The sequence below is a fragment of the Microtus pennsylvanicus genome, chromosome 2 (genome assembly GCF_037038515.1).
Source record: "Microtus pennsylvanicus isolate mMicPen1 chromosome 2, mMicPen1.hap1, whole genome shotgun sequence".
Taxonomy (NCBI): Eukaryota; Metazoa; Chordata; class Mammalia; order Rodentia; family Cricetidae; genus Microtus; species Microtus pennsylvanicus.
Window position 1 is genome coordinate 83,304,394 of NC_134580.1, and position 17,484 is coordinate 83,321,877.

Consider the following 17,484-nt stretch of genomic DNA (forward strand, 5'->3'; position numbering starts at 1 on the left):
CACTCCCTCACCTATCTTCTTCCCCAGGTCCTCTCCACTAGGTCCCCTCTGCCTTTGGTTCCCTGCAGGAGGGAGTAGGTTCCAAGAGACACCAACCAAACATGACAAAGCAAGGTACAATAAGACGAGGCAAAAGCCCTCAAATGGAGGCTGGACAAGGCAACCCTGTGAAAGAAGAGAGTCCTAAGAGCAGGCAAAGGGGTCAGAGATACACGCTCAGTGTTAAAAGTCCCACAAAAACACCTTAACATACACAGAGAACCTGGTGAGGAGCCGTGCAAACCCCATACTTCCCACTTCAGTCTCTCTGAGGCCATATGCACCCACTTAGTTGGTTCAGTGGCTCATGCTCTCCTTGCATCCTTCAGCCTCTCTGATTCCTACAATCTTTCTTCCCTTCCCCAAGTGCAGAGGGGACGGACCTGATGAAGGCCCTCAATTTAGACTTTTCCTCCTGCGTTTTGTCTGCTGTGGTTGAGCACTCACTCTCATCTACCAGAGGAAGCTTCTCAGATACTGACTGAACAAGGCATCAATCTATGATTAGAGAAGAATATTATTAGTAATCATTTTAATGATTTTTCCCCATTCATTTTGATTCTGCCCTAAGTCTCTGGTTCTTAACCATCCCACACAATATAAGGCATTGACTCTCTCTCATGGCATTGACATCAGACATTGGTTGGCTCTTCTCACAAGTTCTGTGCCACCATGGCCCCAGCACACCTGGCAAGCAGGACAGATTTTACATTGAGGATTTTGTGACTGGTTTGGTGTCCATGTTTCTCTTTCAGTACCCTTCAGAGTACCTTCCCTCACCAGAGAGACTAGAACATACGAGTGAAGGCTCCATACAGGCACGAGCTCAAACTCTCTACATTCGGTGAGTTTGTGGATGTTGGCCTCTCAATGATGCTCATTTTCAATTTGAGAAGAGCGACCCCTGTCCTAGCATCAGCTTCAGTCCCAGTTCTGCCCTCCTTTAAAGCATAGTCATTCTGAGAAACAAATAGCAAGTTTCACACCTGGGGAACTGAGATTTAAATAGAGGCAGAGAATTAACCAGCTCGACAGTCCATCAACAATGTCCACACCTGATTTCCAGATTTTTAAATTAAATTTAATGTGACACAGGACCTAGGTAAATAACTCTTCTTAGAATATTGTGTTTTTTAGACTTTCAAGTTAACAATGGTTTAAAAGTAAATAAGTTGCTATAGTTTGTAAAACTCAGATAAGCAGGTATGGGCATTGTTTGTAGACTGTCCAGCTAGTCAGTGTTCTCCCTCTACTTAAACTGAAGGCATTTTCAAGACATTGAGCTTGAAAACAGTGCTTTATCCAAAAATAACAAAAATTGTTATTTCATTGTCTACCTGAAATACATAGTTACATGAAATACATATGAGTATACTCAATAATATTCAGTCATAGAGACAGAAGTGCTTAACCAAAGCAAACACCAAAGTAAAAACTTAGAAGGTGTTTGAAACCTAACTTCTTGACTTTTCTGCAACCAGATGTGAGAATGCTTGCTTCTCTACCCACCACCAAACCTTGAATTTTGTCAAATATTTAAACTCCTGGCTAATTATTAAGAAATGGCAGTTACATTAATATTTTGACATGCATTTAATTTAATTTTGAATAAACTTAAGAATCTTTACCTACGAGGACACAGGTCCTCACCACATTCTCGGTCATATTCACTCTCATTTCTGTGTGGAGGATCATGACACACTGCCCTCATTCTGGTTGCCTTTTTCACTTGATATTTTTCATTTATTTCCTCTACTGAGGATCAGACAGAATCTGCTCCAGAGTATCCATGACTTTTTTAATTTCTCCAAGTCACACAGTAAGTGTCTTAAACCTGCATCCTCTGCCCCATTTTGTCACCTTGTCATCACAATGTAGAGAAAAGAGAAATGTTTATCTCTAGTCCTGAAATATGTATATGGGCATTTAATGTAATCATATATTTAATATTAATATATATTAAGGAATATCCAAATCATGGATACTACCATCACTTAATAATTTCTTCACATTTAATATCCCAAAAACCTTTAGTTTAGAGTCATCTCAAAGATATGCCAACAAAATTATATTTTTAAAATATAACGAATATGTTATCAAAGTAAGTAAAAGAGTTAATTATTTTAGTATATTTTAACAATGATCTATGTGAGGAATATTAATTGCATTTATTTGACCTGGAAGAAGCATGACTTTTTTTATATTTTGAAATTATAATTACTTCACTTTCCTCCCTCTGATTCCATGTATTTCCCCCCTGCTTTGTTTCAAGCTCCCGACATCTTTTTCTTTCATTGTTTCTACATAAATATATATATATATATATATATATATATATGTTCATAAATACATAAGTACAATCCACTCAGTCAATATATTGTTACTTGTATGTATTGTATGTACATGATTTCAGGGCTGACCACTTGGTACTGGGTCAACAACTGGGGACTTCTTCCATGGAGTAGACTATTTCTCTTGCTCTCAAAATTCTTCAGTAGATAAATAATTGCTATTTTACTTAAAATATCGCCAAAGGCATGTTAGTCTTTCATGTGACTTTGTCAGTTGAGCATTGCTTGTCCTAAACCAGTTTCTCATCGCTCTCCTGTTTCAGATGACATGAGGGTTGTCACAGCCAACAGAAGCAATGAGTGAAGCAAACCGCTCTGTGATATCTGAGTTTGTCTTCCTGGGACTCTCCAACTCATGGACAACCCAGCTCTTCCTCTTCCTCTTTTCCTGTATGTTCTACGTGGCAAGTCTGTTGGGGAATTTTCTCATTGTGCTAACAGTGACTTCAGACCCCCATTTACAGTCCCCTATGTACTTCCTCTTAGCTAATCTTTCCTTTCTCGACTTGATATTTAGCTCCTCCACAGCACCAAAAATGATTTACGACCTTTTCAGAAGGCACAAAACCATCTCTTTTGGGGGCTGTATCACTCAGATCTTCCTAATCCATGCAGTTGGAGGCACTGAGATGGTGCTGCTCATAGCCATGGCTTTTGACCGATATGTTGCCATATGTAAACCTCTGCACTACTTGACTATCATGAGTCCAAAAAAGTGCATTTTGGTTTTAGTTGCTTCCTGGATTATTGGCTTCATCCACTCAGTGACTCAGTTGATTTTTGTCATAGACTTACCCTTCTGTGGCCCTAATGAACTAGACAGCTTTTTCTGTGACCTCCCTCGGTTTATTAAACTGGCTTGTATGGACACATACACCTCGGGGTTCATGGTTACTGCCAATAGTGGGTTCATTTCTGTGGCCTCCTTTTTAATTCTGATCATCTCTTACATATTTATTTTGATGACCGTTCAAAAGAAATCTTTGGGTAGTTTATCTAAGGCCCTCTCCACTCTGTCAGCTCATGTCATGGTGGTCATTTTGTTCTTTGGACCATTAATCTTCTTCTACATGTGGCCATTTCCAACATCACATCTGGATAAGTTTCTTGCGCTCTTTGATGCAGTTATTACCCCTTTTCTAAACCCAGTGATCTATACACTTAGGAATAAAGAGATGAAGGTGGCAATGAGAAGACTATGCAGTCAGTTTATTAATTACAATAAAATTTCTTAATATAAAACACACAAATTATACTAGAATTTCAGATGGATATTGCTACATTGACTGTGTTGTATTTATCCAGAATGTTTTTTGTACCAAAATTTGATATGCCTTCACTTGCTTTCCCCAAAAGTGAAATACCAACTAATACATAGTTTCTGTAAGAGACTTGATGGGCTTAAAAAGATGACTCAGTTGTTTAGATCAGTCAGTGTTTTTACATAGGACCAAGATTTGGTTTCCAGAACTCACATGGAGGCTCACAACTATCTGTAATTCCAGTATAAATAAATCAAATCGCCGCTTCTGGCCTATGATAGAGACCAACATGCATTAGTATACATTCATACTTGTAAACAATTCATTAATACACATAAAATAAAACTTTCTTAATAAAGATATACATACTAAAAAGCTAAAGTTTGTGCATGTCAGTCATCACCAAAGATGTTGCATGGGTATAATGATGAATGCAATAATGATAAACTTGTAAAAATCGGTATGTGATTTTTACCTATTTATCTTTCCAATCTTGAGATTGCTTTCAAATTTAATTCTTACTTATAGTGTCTACTACAACTTATTTTTCTTACTATTCTGATAATTTATTTTCTACCCCTTCAGTTTATCAATCATTTATTTACTAATCTGCTTCCTCAAAGACCAGTAAGACTGAAACTGCATCATTTTTTTTAAAGACAAACTTTAATATGAAGAACTGTTGACTCAATATAAAACTCCACTGAATGGCTTTCACGAGAAGCCATTGCTTCAGATGAGTTTCCAGTGGCACAGACCAGACCAAAGAGGGCTCAGTGCTAACGGAGCCTTTCATCTTCAAACTCCATTTCTAAACAGTTCAGTTTAAAAAAAACAAAACAAACAAAAGCAAGGTCATGGAAAGGAAAAATATGGAGCAAATGAAATGAAAAGCATCCTCTTTCCAAATTTGCCTTTTCCTTTGAGTCATATTTTATTCAGGATTTTTCTCCTCATGAAGCTAACGTTCTCCATTTAGATCAACAGATCACTCATTCAACTTCAAAGTGGGGTGCTACCAAATTCCAGAATCACAAATAAAAACCAATTATGTCTCTAATAAAATCCAAAAACATTTGTGATGTTTTTGTTTTTAACAGTGTTGAGCAAGTTATTTGAAAGAGACATAAATCTATGATCACAGAAGTAGCATTTTTCGAAAGGCTAAAAACAGAATGCATACATAGAGATAGCAAAATAAATAAAGAGAAAATATCAGAATTATTAAAATTTAAAGTAAATCAGCAGAATGATTAAAAGCTTGGAAGAAAGCTGGGCGGTATTGGCACATGTCTTTAATCCTAGTACTCAGGAGGCAAAGGCAAGCAGATCTCTGCGAGTTTGAGGCCAGCCTGGTCTAAAAGAGCTAGTTCCAGGACAGGCTCCAAAGCTACAGAAAGAAGAAGTTTGGAAGAAGGACAGGTGGATTGGGCAGTCTGATGATGCCAGTGTGCCAGTTTAAAGAAAGAGCTACAGGGCAGGACACAACCCTGAGTAGGAGGTACCATGCCTAGTACATGTCTATGAGGAAGGTTTGACTACTCCTTTGGGATGGAATTAAGAAAACTGAGGTGACATACAGTTGTAATAGAACAGAGACTCTCAAACCGTGAATCGCAAACCCTACAGAGATCGCATATCAGATATTTCCATTACAATTCCTAACAGTAGCAAAATTACAGTTATGACGTAGTAATGAAATAATTCTATGGTTGTAAGTAACAACAACATAAGGAAGTATATTAAAGGGCCATGCCATTAGGAAGGTTGAGAACCTTTTAATAGAGTCTACAAGGAGGAACTGCCAAAAAAAAGGGGGGGGGGAGTTGACAGACCCATCACCTGTTGTTATCACAGAAAAAAAAAAAGAAAGCTCCTTCAAGTAGGAAGATTCTGCAAACTGTGCAGTTCCTTAGAAAAGTTAATCTATTTTGACAGATTGCTGGTCCTTTCCTGGCATTTGTCATTCGAGATCATGTTCCCTTAGTTGTCTGGTGTGCTTTCCAACTGCTTTTTCATTGACATGACCATGTATATTATTCTCCTTGTGTTTTTCATGTTAATTTGAATAGTGAATTTCAACAAACGTTCATGTTGGCTTTTTACTTGGATTTTACTGATATTCAGCTAGATGTTTCTTCCTTTGCTCATTCTGTTTTTAAGCCTTTTTTGGAAATTGTTTCAGATTCATCAGCACTCAAAGTTGGCACCAGAGTCTCCTTGTGACCTTTTACCCAAACTAAACTTAGATCCCCTGACATTAACATTATTCATATTTTCCAGTCACTGAGACATCAACATTATTCTAAACTCTACAGCTTATTCATATTTCACTCATCTTGGGTTTTTTTCATTTATATCTATTTTTAGTCCATATTCAATTCTAGATACTCTGTCATGCTTAGCATCTCTTCTGAGTTTCACCTGACAGTATTTAATCTGACTCTTTCCATAGCTGTGAATTTTTAGAACATTTGGACATTTCAAACTTCATTGAAATACTTGAGTTTCTCTAAATTTTTTCATCATAAGTAGACTTGGGTTCTGGATTTTGCAAGGAAAACTAAGGGAAAAAACTATTTATTGGATAATATTTGAGTTCATAACAGCCATATGATGTCGTATTCATGCTAATCACATAAAAAGAATTTGGCCTAACAACCTTAAAGAGGAGAGGTGACTTCTTAGATATTATATGTCATCTGCATTCTTTCTTCCTATTTAGATCATCAATCTCTTCCCAACATGTCTATAAACTTGATGATGAATTATAATTTCTAAATATTGTCATTTGGATACTTTGAGTACAAGCAAAGGTTAATTTCAACTTCATCCCAATTTGATTGGATATTGAGGGGAAATGTATACATGGTGTCTATTTGTACTCTTGGCTCATTCTCTCACTATTAATGTAAACCTCTATCCAAACAGAACTTAGGCCTCCCTCCCTTTTATTACTCTAGTTATGCCTTTAGAATTTACATTTGTGTTTCAAGCCTATCAGTTGACTTACAAGTCTCACAGAGCTCACTGAATTATCTTGGCCGGAAAATATCTTACCAAGATCCTCATGTTCCTGTTTCACCTGGGGCCTTTAGGCTAATTACGTGTTAGTGGACATTTCAGTGTTTTGTCATGAAGCTTTAACATGCAACACTATATCTACATGAATAAATTAAAGACCTCAAATGTAGATCAAGAATCATAGAAAGAAATTTGCCTTTTTTCTCTGTAGTATAATTTCTAAAGTGGAAATTTACTCAATCATTTGGGTCAATCATTTTCTTAATTGTACTGGGTCAGAGGGCCAATGTCTCATGATGCTTAAAAATACACAACCATGAGAATTTTAGATTAGTATGACTGGCTAGACGCTGACTCCATGTGAACTAACAGAGGACAAAGTTAAAAAAAGAAAAGAAAAGAAAAGAAAAAGTAGATGCTATTCCAAAGAGTGAGAGAAAGAACTTCAGAACAAAGAAGTGAGAGGATGTCAAAAAAGGAAATGGAGAAAGATGAGCAACACACCCATGAGAAGTTAGCCAATACCCATACATTTTATGAAGAAATAATGTCCAAAATATATATAGACCCCACTAAACTAAGCAATTCAATCAATAAGTGGGACAAATAACACACAGTTCTCAGAAGATCAAGTACAAATAAATGGCCAATAAATGCTCTTTAAAAGTTCAACATCCTTAGATATTGGGGAAATACAAATTAAAACTGCATCCAGATTTCATCCCTCCCCAGTTATAATGGCTATCATTAGAAAAACAAACAAAAAATGCTGAAAAAGAGGTGTATAGATTGTTCTAGGAACTATGGCAGCTCCTCAGAACACTAGAAAGGCAAATACCCTATGACCCAGGTATGTCGCTTCTGAGTATATACACTCCAAAGACTATAGGACAAATCTCCATCAAGATGCCTTTCCATCATACATACTGCAATACTGTTTGTTCACAATAGTTTCATGTGCTGGTTAGTTGTCAACTTGACACAAGTCAGCATTACCTGGGAAGGCAGAACCTTAGTTGAGGAATTACCTCCATCAGATTGGCCTGTGGCCATGCCTGTGAAGCTTTTTCTTGATTAGTGATTGAGGTGGGACGGCCCAGACCACTGCAGGCGTGTCTTCCCTTGGCAGGTGATCCACACTTATAAAAGAAAGCAAGCTGAGGAAGCTGTGGAGAGCAAGCCAGGAAGCAGCATTTCTCCATGGTCTCTGCTACAGTTCCTGCCTCCAACTTCTTGCCTTGACTTCCTGCCGTGGCTTTCCCCTATGATGAACTGTAACCTGTAAGCCAAAGAAAGTCTTTCTTCCTCCAAGCTGCTTTTGTTCAATGTTTTATCACAGCAACAGAACCCAAACTAGCACACTAAATTACAGAGCTGAGCCATGGTGTCTGTTAACAGGAAATAAAAAAGAATTTGAAAACGTGTACATATAGAGAGTGGACTTTTATTTAGCCATAAAGGAAAATAAAATTAGGCAATTTAGTGGGAAATAGATGTAACTGGCCATCATGATATTAAACAAAAAAGACAGAGAAGGACAAAAGACATATATCATGTTTTTGCTCTCATTTTCAAGTGATAGAGTTCTTTAAATACACATAAATCAATATACATGTGTATAAGCATCCATGTGGGTGCATGTGTGCAGATATGTCTGTGTGAACATGTGCATATATATGCAAATATGTCTGTATATGTGTGTACATGCATATATGTATGCATGTGTGTACCTGCTTATGTATGTCTGGTTGCACTGATACTGACTATGTATCAGTGTATATATATATATGTGTGTGTGTGTGTGTGTGTGTGTGTATGTATATATGCACACACATATACAGACATATTTGCATGTATATATAAGAATTTATGCGTGTCTGTGTGTATGTACTTGTATGCAGGTGTGTGTGCGTTTGTGTGTATGCATGCATGTATGTATGTGCATGTACGCAAATATGTCTATGTGTGTTTTATAACTAGCAGTATTCAATTTCTGTGAGCCAAGAAAGAAACTACTCCAACTGTTCATCGTCATTCTTATCTTTTGGTTGGTTGACTGGTTGGTTGGCTTTTGGATTTTTGAGACAGTGTCTTGCTATGTAGCTCTGTCTGTACTGGAGCACATTCTGTAGACCTGCCTTGCCTCTAACTCACAGAGAATCTCCTGCCTTTGCCTCCTGAGTTCTGGGATTAAAGCCATGCCTCGCTACTGGCTTCTTTCTTATCATTTTTATGTTTCTGTTTTTGTCTTAGTGAATCCCTTTTTATTGCTATTTACTGTACATTTAGTAGTATTGTTACTTTGCTGTATTTTTTTAATTTTAGTTTTGCATATTATTCTCTACTCAAATTCCTGTCACAAAATACAAGAGAGCCGGGTTGGAAGGAAAGAAACTAACAGGAGAGGAAAGTGTGTGAGAACTATGGAGGTAACAAGGGTTGAATACAATCACAGTTTGTGATATAGTGATATAGTGTAAGAAATTGTCTATATGAGGAAGATGGTGGTAATGAGAGAATTACAGAATTTCGGAGTTACATAATACAACCTTGGAGTCTGCCAACAGATAAATGGATTTTAAAATAAAATTTGTTGTATATATTCAGAGTGAAGATTTATTGAGCTATAACGAAAAGTTAAATTGGCGGGTCCCGAGCAAGCAAAGGCTTCTGGGCTGAGCTCCAGACGGATGAAGAGCCGGGCGCTTTCCAGCAGATGCTCCCCAGCGCGGGCCTCAGGGCGGCCAGTCAGGCTGCCAGCGATTCCGGAGAAACAGCCAGGGCCCGGCCCGCATGCCCGGCCCTCGGCTGGGAGCACTGCCACCAGCCTTCGGGACGTCGGGCAGTCCGCGGAGGTGCGGCCACCAGCGGGATGTGATAGCATGTGACACTGGCCCCGGCGCTCTCCAGTCGGACTCCCGGCACCTGCACTGCCCACGCAGGATGAATGACGTGAATTTGAGCCCAGTGGGGATGGAACAACTGTCTTCATCCTCTGTGAGCAATGCCCTACCAGTCTCAGGAAGTCACCGGGATTTGACTGCCTCTCCCTCTCACTGTCGCCATCCCTGCTCCAGGTCTCCCAGTGGCAATTCCAAACCTGGGTCCCTCCCTGAGCTCTCTGCCTTCTGCCTTGTCTCTGATAATCCCCGTGGGCTTGGGCATTGGAGATCGAGGGGTGATGTGTGGGTTACCTGAAAGAAACTATACCCTACCTCCACAGCCTTACTCTCACCTACGGAGCAGTTACTTCAGAACTATTCTGCCTGGCATTTTATCTTACATGGCTGACAGACCATCTCCTCAGTACATCCACCCCAACTCTATAAATGCTGATGGTAATACAGCGTTGTCTATCACCAACAGCCCTTCAGCACTAGATCCCGGACATCAGGTCAATGGAAATGTTAGATGAGAATTAGGTGCTGTTTCAATAGACTCTCGCTCTGTGAACGTACATGGTGCCCAAAGGCTTCATCCTAATGATGGCCATGACATGACACTGGAAACAACAATCGCTATGAAGAAGTTTCTAGGGTTAGCAGCCCAGTCTCGACAGATGGAATGGCAGAGGAGCTTACAGTGGATGGTGTTGCAGGAGATCATTCACAAATCCCCAATGGCTCCAGAAGTCATGAACCTCTCTCTGTGGATTCTGTAAGCAACAACCTGACAGCAGACACTGTAGGACACTGTAGGATTGTGATACCCATCCATGGGAGTGGTCTGGAGCTTCCTGTGGTCATGGAAACCGACCACATTGTAAATCAGAGCAATGGGATGTCTGACAGTGCTCTCAGTGACTCTATCCACACCATGAGTCACCAGCACCAACTCTGTAAACATGGACACAACCTAGGATCTGTTTCTCTCCGTGAAGTTGGTGTTAGCCTAGAGCCTGTGACTGTCTCTTCCATCATGCAGGACCTTGCTGTGGGGACAGGTCATGTAGATGAATACTCAGACAGCTTGGCTTTTGGGCCACCTTCGCTGCAAATGGAAGAATCCAATTCAAATAAAGAAAACATGGCAACCTTGTTTACAGTTTGGTGCACTCTCTGTGACTGAGCCTACCCTTCAGACTGCCCTGATCACCGGACCAGAGAATTTTGTTCCTGACACACCAATAGAAAGCAGAGCAAGGCTGTCACTCCCAAAGTAACTTGTTCTACGCACATCCACTGTGGGACAGAAGTAGGTATATGGACTGCAGAAATCATTCCTGTGAGAACTTGCTTCGGGATTCTAATTGGTCATCAGAGTCACTCCATGGAAACAGCAGAGTGGCCAGACAAGGCAGTACCATGTCTGGAAGACATACCACAATGGTGTCCTAGAATTCTGCATCATTACAACTGATGAAAATGAGTGTAACTGGATGGTGTTTGTGGGCAAAGCCAGGAACCGTGAAGAACAGAATTTGGTGGCTTATCCCTATGATGGAAAAATCTATTTCTTTGCCTCACAAGACATCCCTCCTGAAAATGAACTGCTTTTCTATTACAGCCGGGATTGTGCTCAACAGATTGGTGTTCCTGAACACCCAGATGTGCACCTCTATAACTGTGGCAAGGAATGCAATTCCTATTCAGAGTTCAAAGCTCATCTGACCAGTCACATCCATAGCCATCTCCCTGGCAGGGCCACAGCAGCAACCACGGGCCAAGCCACAGCAAGGAAAGGAAGTAGAAGTGTTCCATGTGCCCCCAGGCTTTTAGCTCTCCTTCCAAACTCCACGTTCAGTTTATGAGTCATATGTGTGATTTTTGTAGCAAGGCTTTTAGGGATCCAAGCAACCTATGGACACACCTCAAAACACATACAGGTCATAAGGATTACGGGTGTACTTTGTGTGACAAGTCCTTGACCCAGAAGGCTCACCTAGAGTTACACATGGTCATGCACACGGGTGAAAAGAATCTCAAGTGTGATTACTGTGACAAGCTGTTTGTGCGGAGGCAGGACCTCAAGCAGTGTTTGCCCAACCACACACAAGAATCCCAGATCAAGTGTCCGAAGTGTGATAAACTGTTCTTAAGAACAAACCCCTTGAAGAAGCATCTTAATTCTCACGAAGGAAAACGAGGCTGTGCCTGTGAGAAATGTCCACAGGGCTATCTAACCAAGTACCATGTCACTCACCACCTGAAGACCTGCCAAGGGCCCACCTGAGTTCCTCAGCACAGGAGGAGGAGGAGGATTCTGAAGATGATCTCACAGACTCCATGTGAACAGAGCAGTGCTATTTACTCAGCAGACGAGCCTCTCTCCTCACATAAATAGAAGGAAACCTGCTCTGGGTGGACCATGCATCAGGAAAACACAAAACCAACACACTGCAGTGGTTTCTAATGTGGAATGCTTTCTGATCCTTCCAACCCACTGCCAAAAGTGGACTGAGTGGGGGTAACTAAAGCACTCAGTGGAGAATATCCAAAGGGATTCTTTAGGATGGACTGGGAGACAAGGCATGTGTCTGTCCTATTTTTAAGCAATGGGTGGCAAGGAAAGAGTCAGCTTTTGGTATCTGTTCTTTATTTGCATAGCAATTTGGGAGGTGCATTTAGCTTGAATCACAATGCCCTTCTGTCCATACCAATCAGATTTATCTCACATTGTTCCGTTCTTTTCCCTCCAGTCAAGGTGACTTGACCCCAGTCATCCTCACTGTTGACCACATATTATATACTATTGTAAGGTATGCATATCACAGACAGAATTGCAGCACAGCAGTGCAAGTGTTTGGTGACTGTAATTATATATATATATATATATATATATATATATATATATATATATATATATATATACTCCTGCCTGCCTTCTGGCCACTTGAGAGTTGAGATCCTGCTTCTCCATCTCAGCAGGTGTCGAGGGAGCAGGTGGAGAAGCAGTCAAGGGTCAGAGGACAGTGACTGGTAGAGGAAAAGGCCCAGAAAACTAAGACTTCAATGGAAGCCAAGATTAGCCTTCTGGTTATGTGTACATGCACGTCTTTATGGTCTAGCCATGTCTCTGACTTCAGGAAAGTCTTCTGTCATTCAGAGAGCACCTGGAATTAACAGGGTCCAAATAATGCCTGCTGCACTCGCCTGACAAGACTACAGGAGGAAGTAGGGAAATGACCTCTTATGTAGGTTTACTTTATGAACACCATTAAAATATTGCTGGCTGAAAGCAACATGCACTTCCAAATCCATTGGCGGGTTTCACAGTTCAGCCTTCCCAGTTGTCTTTCTTGCTAAAGGTCCTCATCAGCTAAGCGTAGAGGCTACCAAAGGATTTGGAAGATAGAGAAGGATATTAGTCACCATATGGGTCTGTTTTCAGATTCCTACAAGCAGGCATAGCCGCTTTTGGCTAGAAGCAGAAACATCCTGAAGTTGACAGGGTTGATGGAACATCCCTTCCTGCTCAAGGGTACAGCTTTGGCTCGAGTAAAGGAAGGACTCTGCTGGGAAGGTTTTGCTGCTAAAGTATTTATGGGATGAATGTATTTTGTTTAAATCTGTATTCCTTTGGGAAGAATTGAAATCAAAAATTTTTAGTGAACAAAAGAAAAGTTAAATTATGTAATTTACTGGGGAATGGATGCAACTAGGCATAATCATATTAAAGAGAAATGTCAGACACAGAAGGACAAAAGACAAATATTAATATCATGTGTTTTCTCTCATTTTCAGGTGATAGAGTTCTTTATATACACATAAACCAATATACCACAAGTGTGTGAGCATTTTGTGTACGCCTGTATGTACATGTGTGCACATAAATGTGCATTAGCTTATATGTGTGTGTATGTGAGTGTGTGCATGTGTGTGGTATGTGAGGCTATGTGCTTGTTTGTGTGTGTTCATGCATGTGTGGTATGCATGTGTTTGCAAATGTATGTGTGCATGCATATAAGGGATGTGCATCGATTTTTGCCTGTGTGTCTGAGCATTTGCTTGTGTGGTGTGTATGTGAGTTCATGCACGTGTGTGTGTGTATCTGTGTGTATGTTCATCCATGGAACTCCCCAGAATGTCAAAAATCTGCTTTCAAGAGGATGTTAATGAGAAATGGGCAGTGCCATCTCACTCCTAACAACTCTTAAGTCCAGTTAAGGGTTTGGGTGGACAATGTTCCTGAATGGATGAGTCAGAGTGGAGAGAAATTCTACTTTGTTATGCTCTGGGACTTGTAAGGCAGTGGCCAGGAGTCATATTGAGAGAGAATCTATTGTTAAAAGCTGAGCTACCCTGAATGTTTGCACTGGAGTGTCAGGAAGTTTCCTGGTGTTTGTATTATTATTTGCATGTTTATAGTGGCTCTAAAGGAATAAATAGGGTAAGAAATTGGAGATGAGCAAGAGGGATAGATTTAATCAAAAGACTTGACATGCATGTAGGAAATTCTCAACAACAACAAAAAGCAAATTGGAGATAATCTGGGTAATCTGAAGGACAGGAAGTAATGTGCACCTATGGTGGAAGGCTACCAGTGTTTATATAAACAAAGTATACCAAATTGATACCTAGTAACATAGGGAAAGTGGGGGAAATGATTAAGGTAAGAGGGATAACATTTCATATATGTATCTGTACAAAACAATACTCATGTGTCATTATAACACAAAATAGTAGCACATATTTTAAAACACCAGCAAGTTCAACTGAGAAGGGCTTAAGAATGATAGACAAGCTAGAGCTAACGGGCCAATCAGCTTATAATTTATGAAAAAAATAATGGTAGACAAAATTAAAGATAATATGTGATTAAAAGAAGAGGACTTCTTTACAAATCATGCTCATAGCATGCAAGAATAAGAAATGTGATTTGCTGGATAGTTCACGACCAAAATAAATGATTGAAATGATAGATTGCTACATGGGTCATTACACAGTACAAAATATGTGAAAGCATTACATTCTACATATAATAATGTAAAATAATTATCTGTCAAAATAGAAATAGTCCTGTTCCTCTTTTAGTATTTTACAATCAATAATGCATGCTCCATTATAACACACAATCAATAGAACATCCTGTTTTTATAGTTTTTCATTTTTGAGAGAGCATCCTGATTTTTTTACTTTTTTTTGAGATACTACAATTTTAATATCTCTCCCTCCTCTTTCCTCTCTCCCATATATCCCTCCCTACTCCCCTTCAAATTCATGTCCTTTATTTATCAATTGTTATCACATGCACATAAATGTGTGTATACATATATTATCCTAAAATATCACCTGCTCAGTCTATATAATGTTCCTTGTATGTTTTCAGGGCTGACAATGTGTGTTGCATAACCAATTGCTGTGCTCTTCTCCTGCTCTCAGCATTCCTTCATTGCCTGTAGATCTTTATATAGGGTTGAGGCCAATGGGCTTTCACAGTCTACATTGGCATGTCTATTGGTGTTGTCTTTGTTCAGCTCATGTTTGGGAAGCCGTGTTGCTGAGACTTTATGGGTGTATCTTCTGACATTACTAAGAGACACAATCTTAGAGAAAACACTCTGATCTGGCTCTTACTGTATCTCCACCCCCTTCTTCCACAATGTTCCCTGAGCCTTTAGTGCATGAGTGTTTTGCGGATGTAGCTCCTGGGTCTGAGCTCCACAACGCTATATTTTGATTGATTGTGGTTTTCCGCAGTAGCCTCCCACTGTTGCAAAAAAGAAAATGATTCGTTGATAAAGAATAAAGATTACACTTATCTATGAATATAAGGATAGATGTTTATAAAGTGTTGTTAGGGATTATGCTGATTTGGTAAAATATTGGCTATAGATTCTCCTCTAATAACCATGAGTTCAGTAGCTCTCAGTAGTTGCTAGGTTTCCAAAATCAGACATGATTTCCCTCTTGTTGAGCAGGTCTTATGTCCAACCAGAGATCTTTTGGTTACCACCTACGGCATGTGTGCTGCTACTTCTACATCCTTAGGGCTATTGTGTCATGCTGCTGGTTGATGCAGTTTGTAGACATCATAGTTTTTTAAACACCATTATAAATATGTTCCCTAGAGTCATATTTCTGCCTCCAAACAGAAGTTACAGTGAGGAACATTGAAGGCATTCAAACAATTAAATCCATTTGTTAAATGTAACAAATATGATCTGGATACCCCTAATAGCAGAACAAAGTTACTCTTCGAGACACAAATTGAGTTAGACAAAGCCTGTACTTATACACGTACCACAATGCATTAAACTCATAATTTATAAAAGTCATTTTAAGATAATTTAAAATAGTCTTGTAGTGATTTAACTTGCGTAGTTCATGAATATATAAAGAAAATTCTGTTTTCAAAGATGTTGACATCATTTCTAGGAATTTCTTGGGAACTGAATATTACAAGGTACCTAGAAATATTTGAATTCATCATAATAGGCTCTGAAGTGACAAACGAGAGAAGTTGATTCTCTTCAAATCCTGGAGTCATCTTGCCCTCCTGTGACCCATTATCAACTTTGCCCTTGTTGTCTTGTCCACAATGAATACACTGTAGAAGACAATTTCCTTGGCAAATTGACTAGTTTTGCAGAACCTCATCATTATAGCTTGATTTGGTCACTATCTTCCCTACAGTGAAGTATCTGAGTTTTCTTTTTATAAAAACATTTTGTATACCTCTGTGCTTGAAGTAATAGCCTGCGAATAGCCACAAAGGAGGGTGAAGCTTATAACAGGAAGACATTATGCTAAATAAGCTTCAGCAGCAAGGAAGACTTGGGTACCAGTTTATTTTCTGCCATCATTAATTAGGATTTGGCTAATCCTAATTTGAACAGGAAGAAATGGGTGGTAGGTGGAACGGTGATCAGAGCAGAAGAGAAACTGTGAATCTTTGTGAGGATAGAGATAATAAGGAATCTGCACAGACATCCCTAAGAGAAAAAAAACTTCATTTAAAGTGCGCTGCAGTGTGGTCCTTACCCTGGTTCAGTTCAGGACTGGACTAGGATGCAGGCTCATAACTGCACCTGTGGCTCTTTAGGGAAATAATTATCTCTGAAAATGAAGACAAGGATTCTTATCTTCTTTTAAACAAGCTTGTTGTTTTCTTTAAAGAGGAGCTAAGACATGGAGAGAAAATTCATACGTGACAAGTGCAGCTTAAAAGAGTAAAGATAAAGCCAGTGTCCTGTAAGAAATGCAGTGATACAGTGATTGAAAATGCGTGTAGACAGAAACTGTCAAAGATGCTAATTCACCCCAAGCCAAAGTTATGTAGCTGCAGCTGAACTTGCATGATGGAAGAAAGAAAAAGAACTAGAAAAGTAAACATGCAATGTTTAATTACCAACTTATCAATCTCTTAGTCATTTTTATTTTTAAAACATTTATCATAACTTTTCTGGGTTAACACAAGGAAAACTGGGGTCATTAGACAACAGCAACAAAGAAAGGGGGACAGAAAATGGACCTATGAGGAAAAACCAAAGGAACCAAGAGGATTAACACTAAAGGGTGAAGAACCGCATTCATGAGGTTAAAGATACAGAGAAGAGATTTTATTTGTTTTTACCAACTTCAAGGATATTAACCACTGGAAGACTCAGAGGCAAGTTCTTCAAGTTCACAGCAGAAGTGAGCATACTCTTCATACGCTCAGCCGGAGAACTGAGTATGCATTGACTTTATTAAGAGGAAAAAATTTCCTTAATGCAAAGAAGAAATTCAGAATTACTATATTAATAAAAATAACAAAAACAAAACAGGAAATAAACTAATCTTCAAGCCTTATAAACTGCAGAAAGCATTATGTCCCAGATAGAAAAATAAAAGGAACCGTCTCAGAAGATATTTCAGACTTCTGGT

The 17,484-nt window shown here is 39.3% G+C and overlaps 1 protein-coding gene and 1 pseudogene across 1 annotated transcript; both read left to right on the forward strand.

Moving 5' to 3' along the window:
* Nucleotides 1–2,686: 2,686 nt before the first annotated feature.
* LOC142844955 (olfactory receptor 4F6-like) lies at nucleotides 2,687–3,625 on the forward strand. The gene has a single exon (XM_075963730.1). The coding sequence runs from the start codon at nucleotides 2,687–2,689 to the stop codon at nucleotides 3,623–3,625; it is 939 nt and encodes a 312-aa protein (XP_075819845.1).
* A 5,994-nt stretch (nucleotides 3,626–9,619) lies between these two features.
* LOC142844956 (PR domain zinc finger protein 4 pseudogene) lies at nucleotides 9,620–11,959 on the forward strand (annotated as a pseudogene).
* Nucleotides 11,960–17,484: the final 5,525 nt, after the last annotated feature.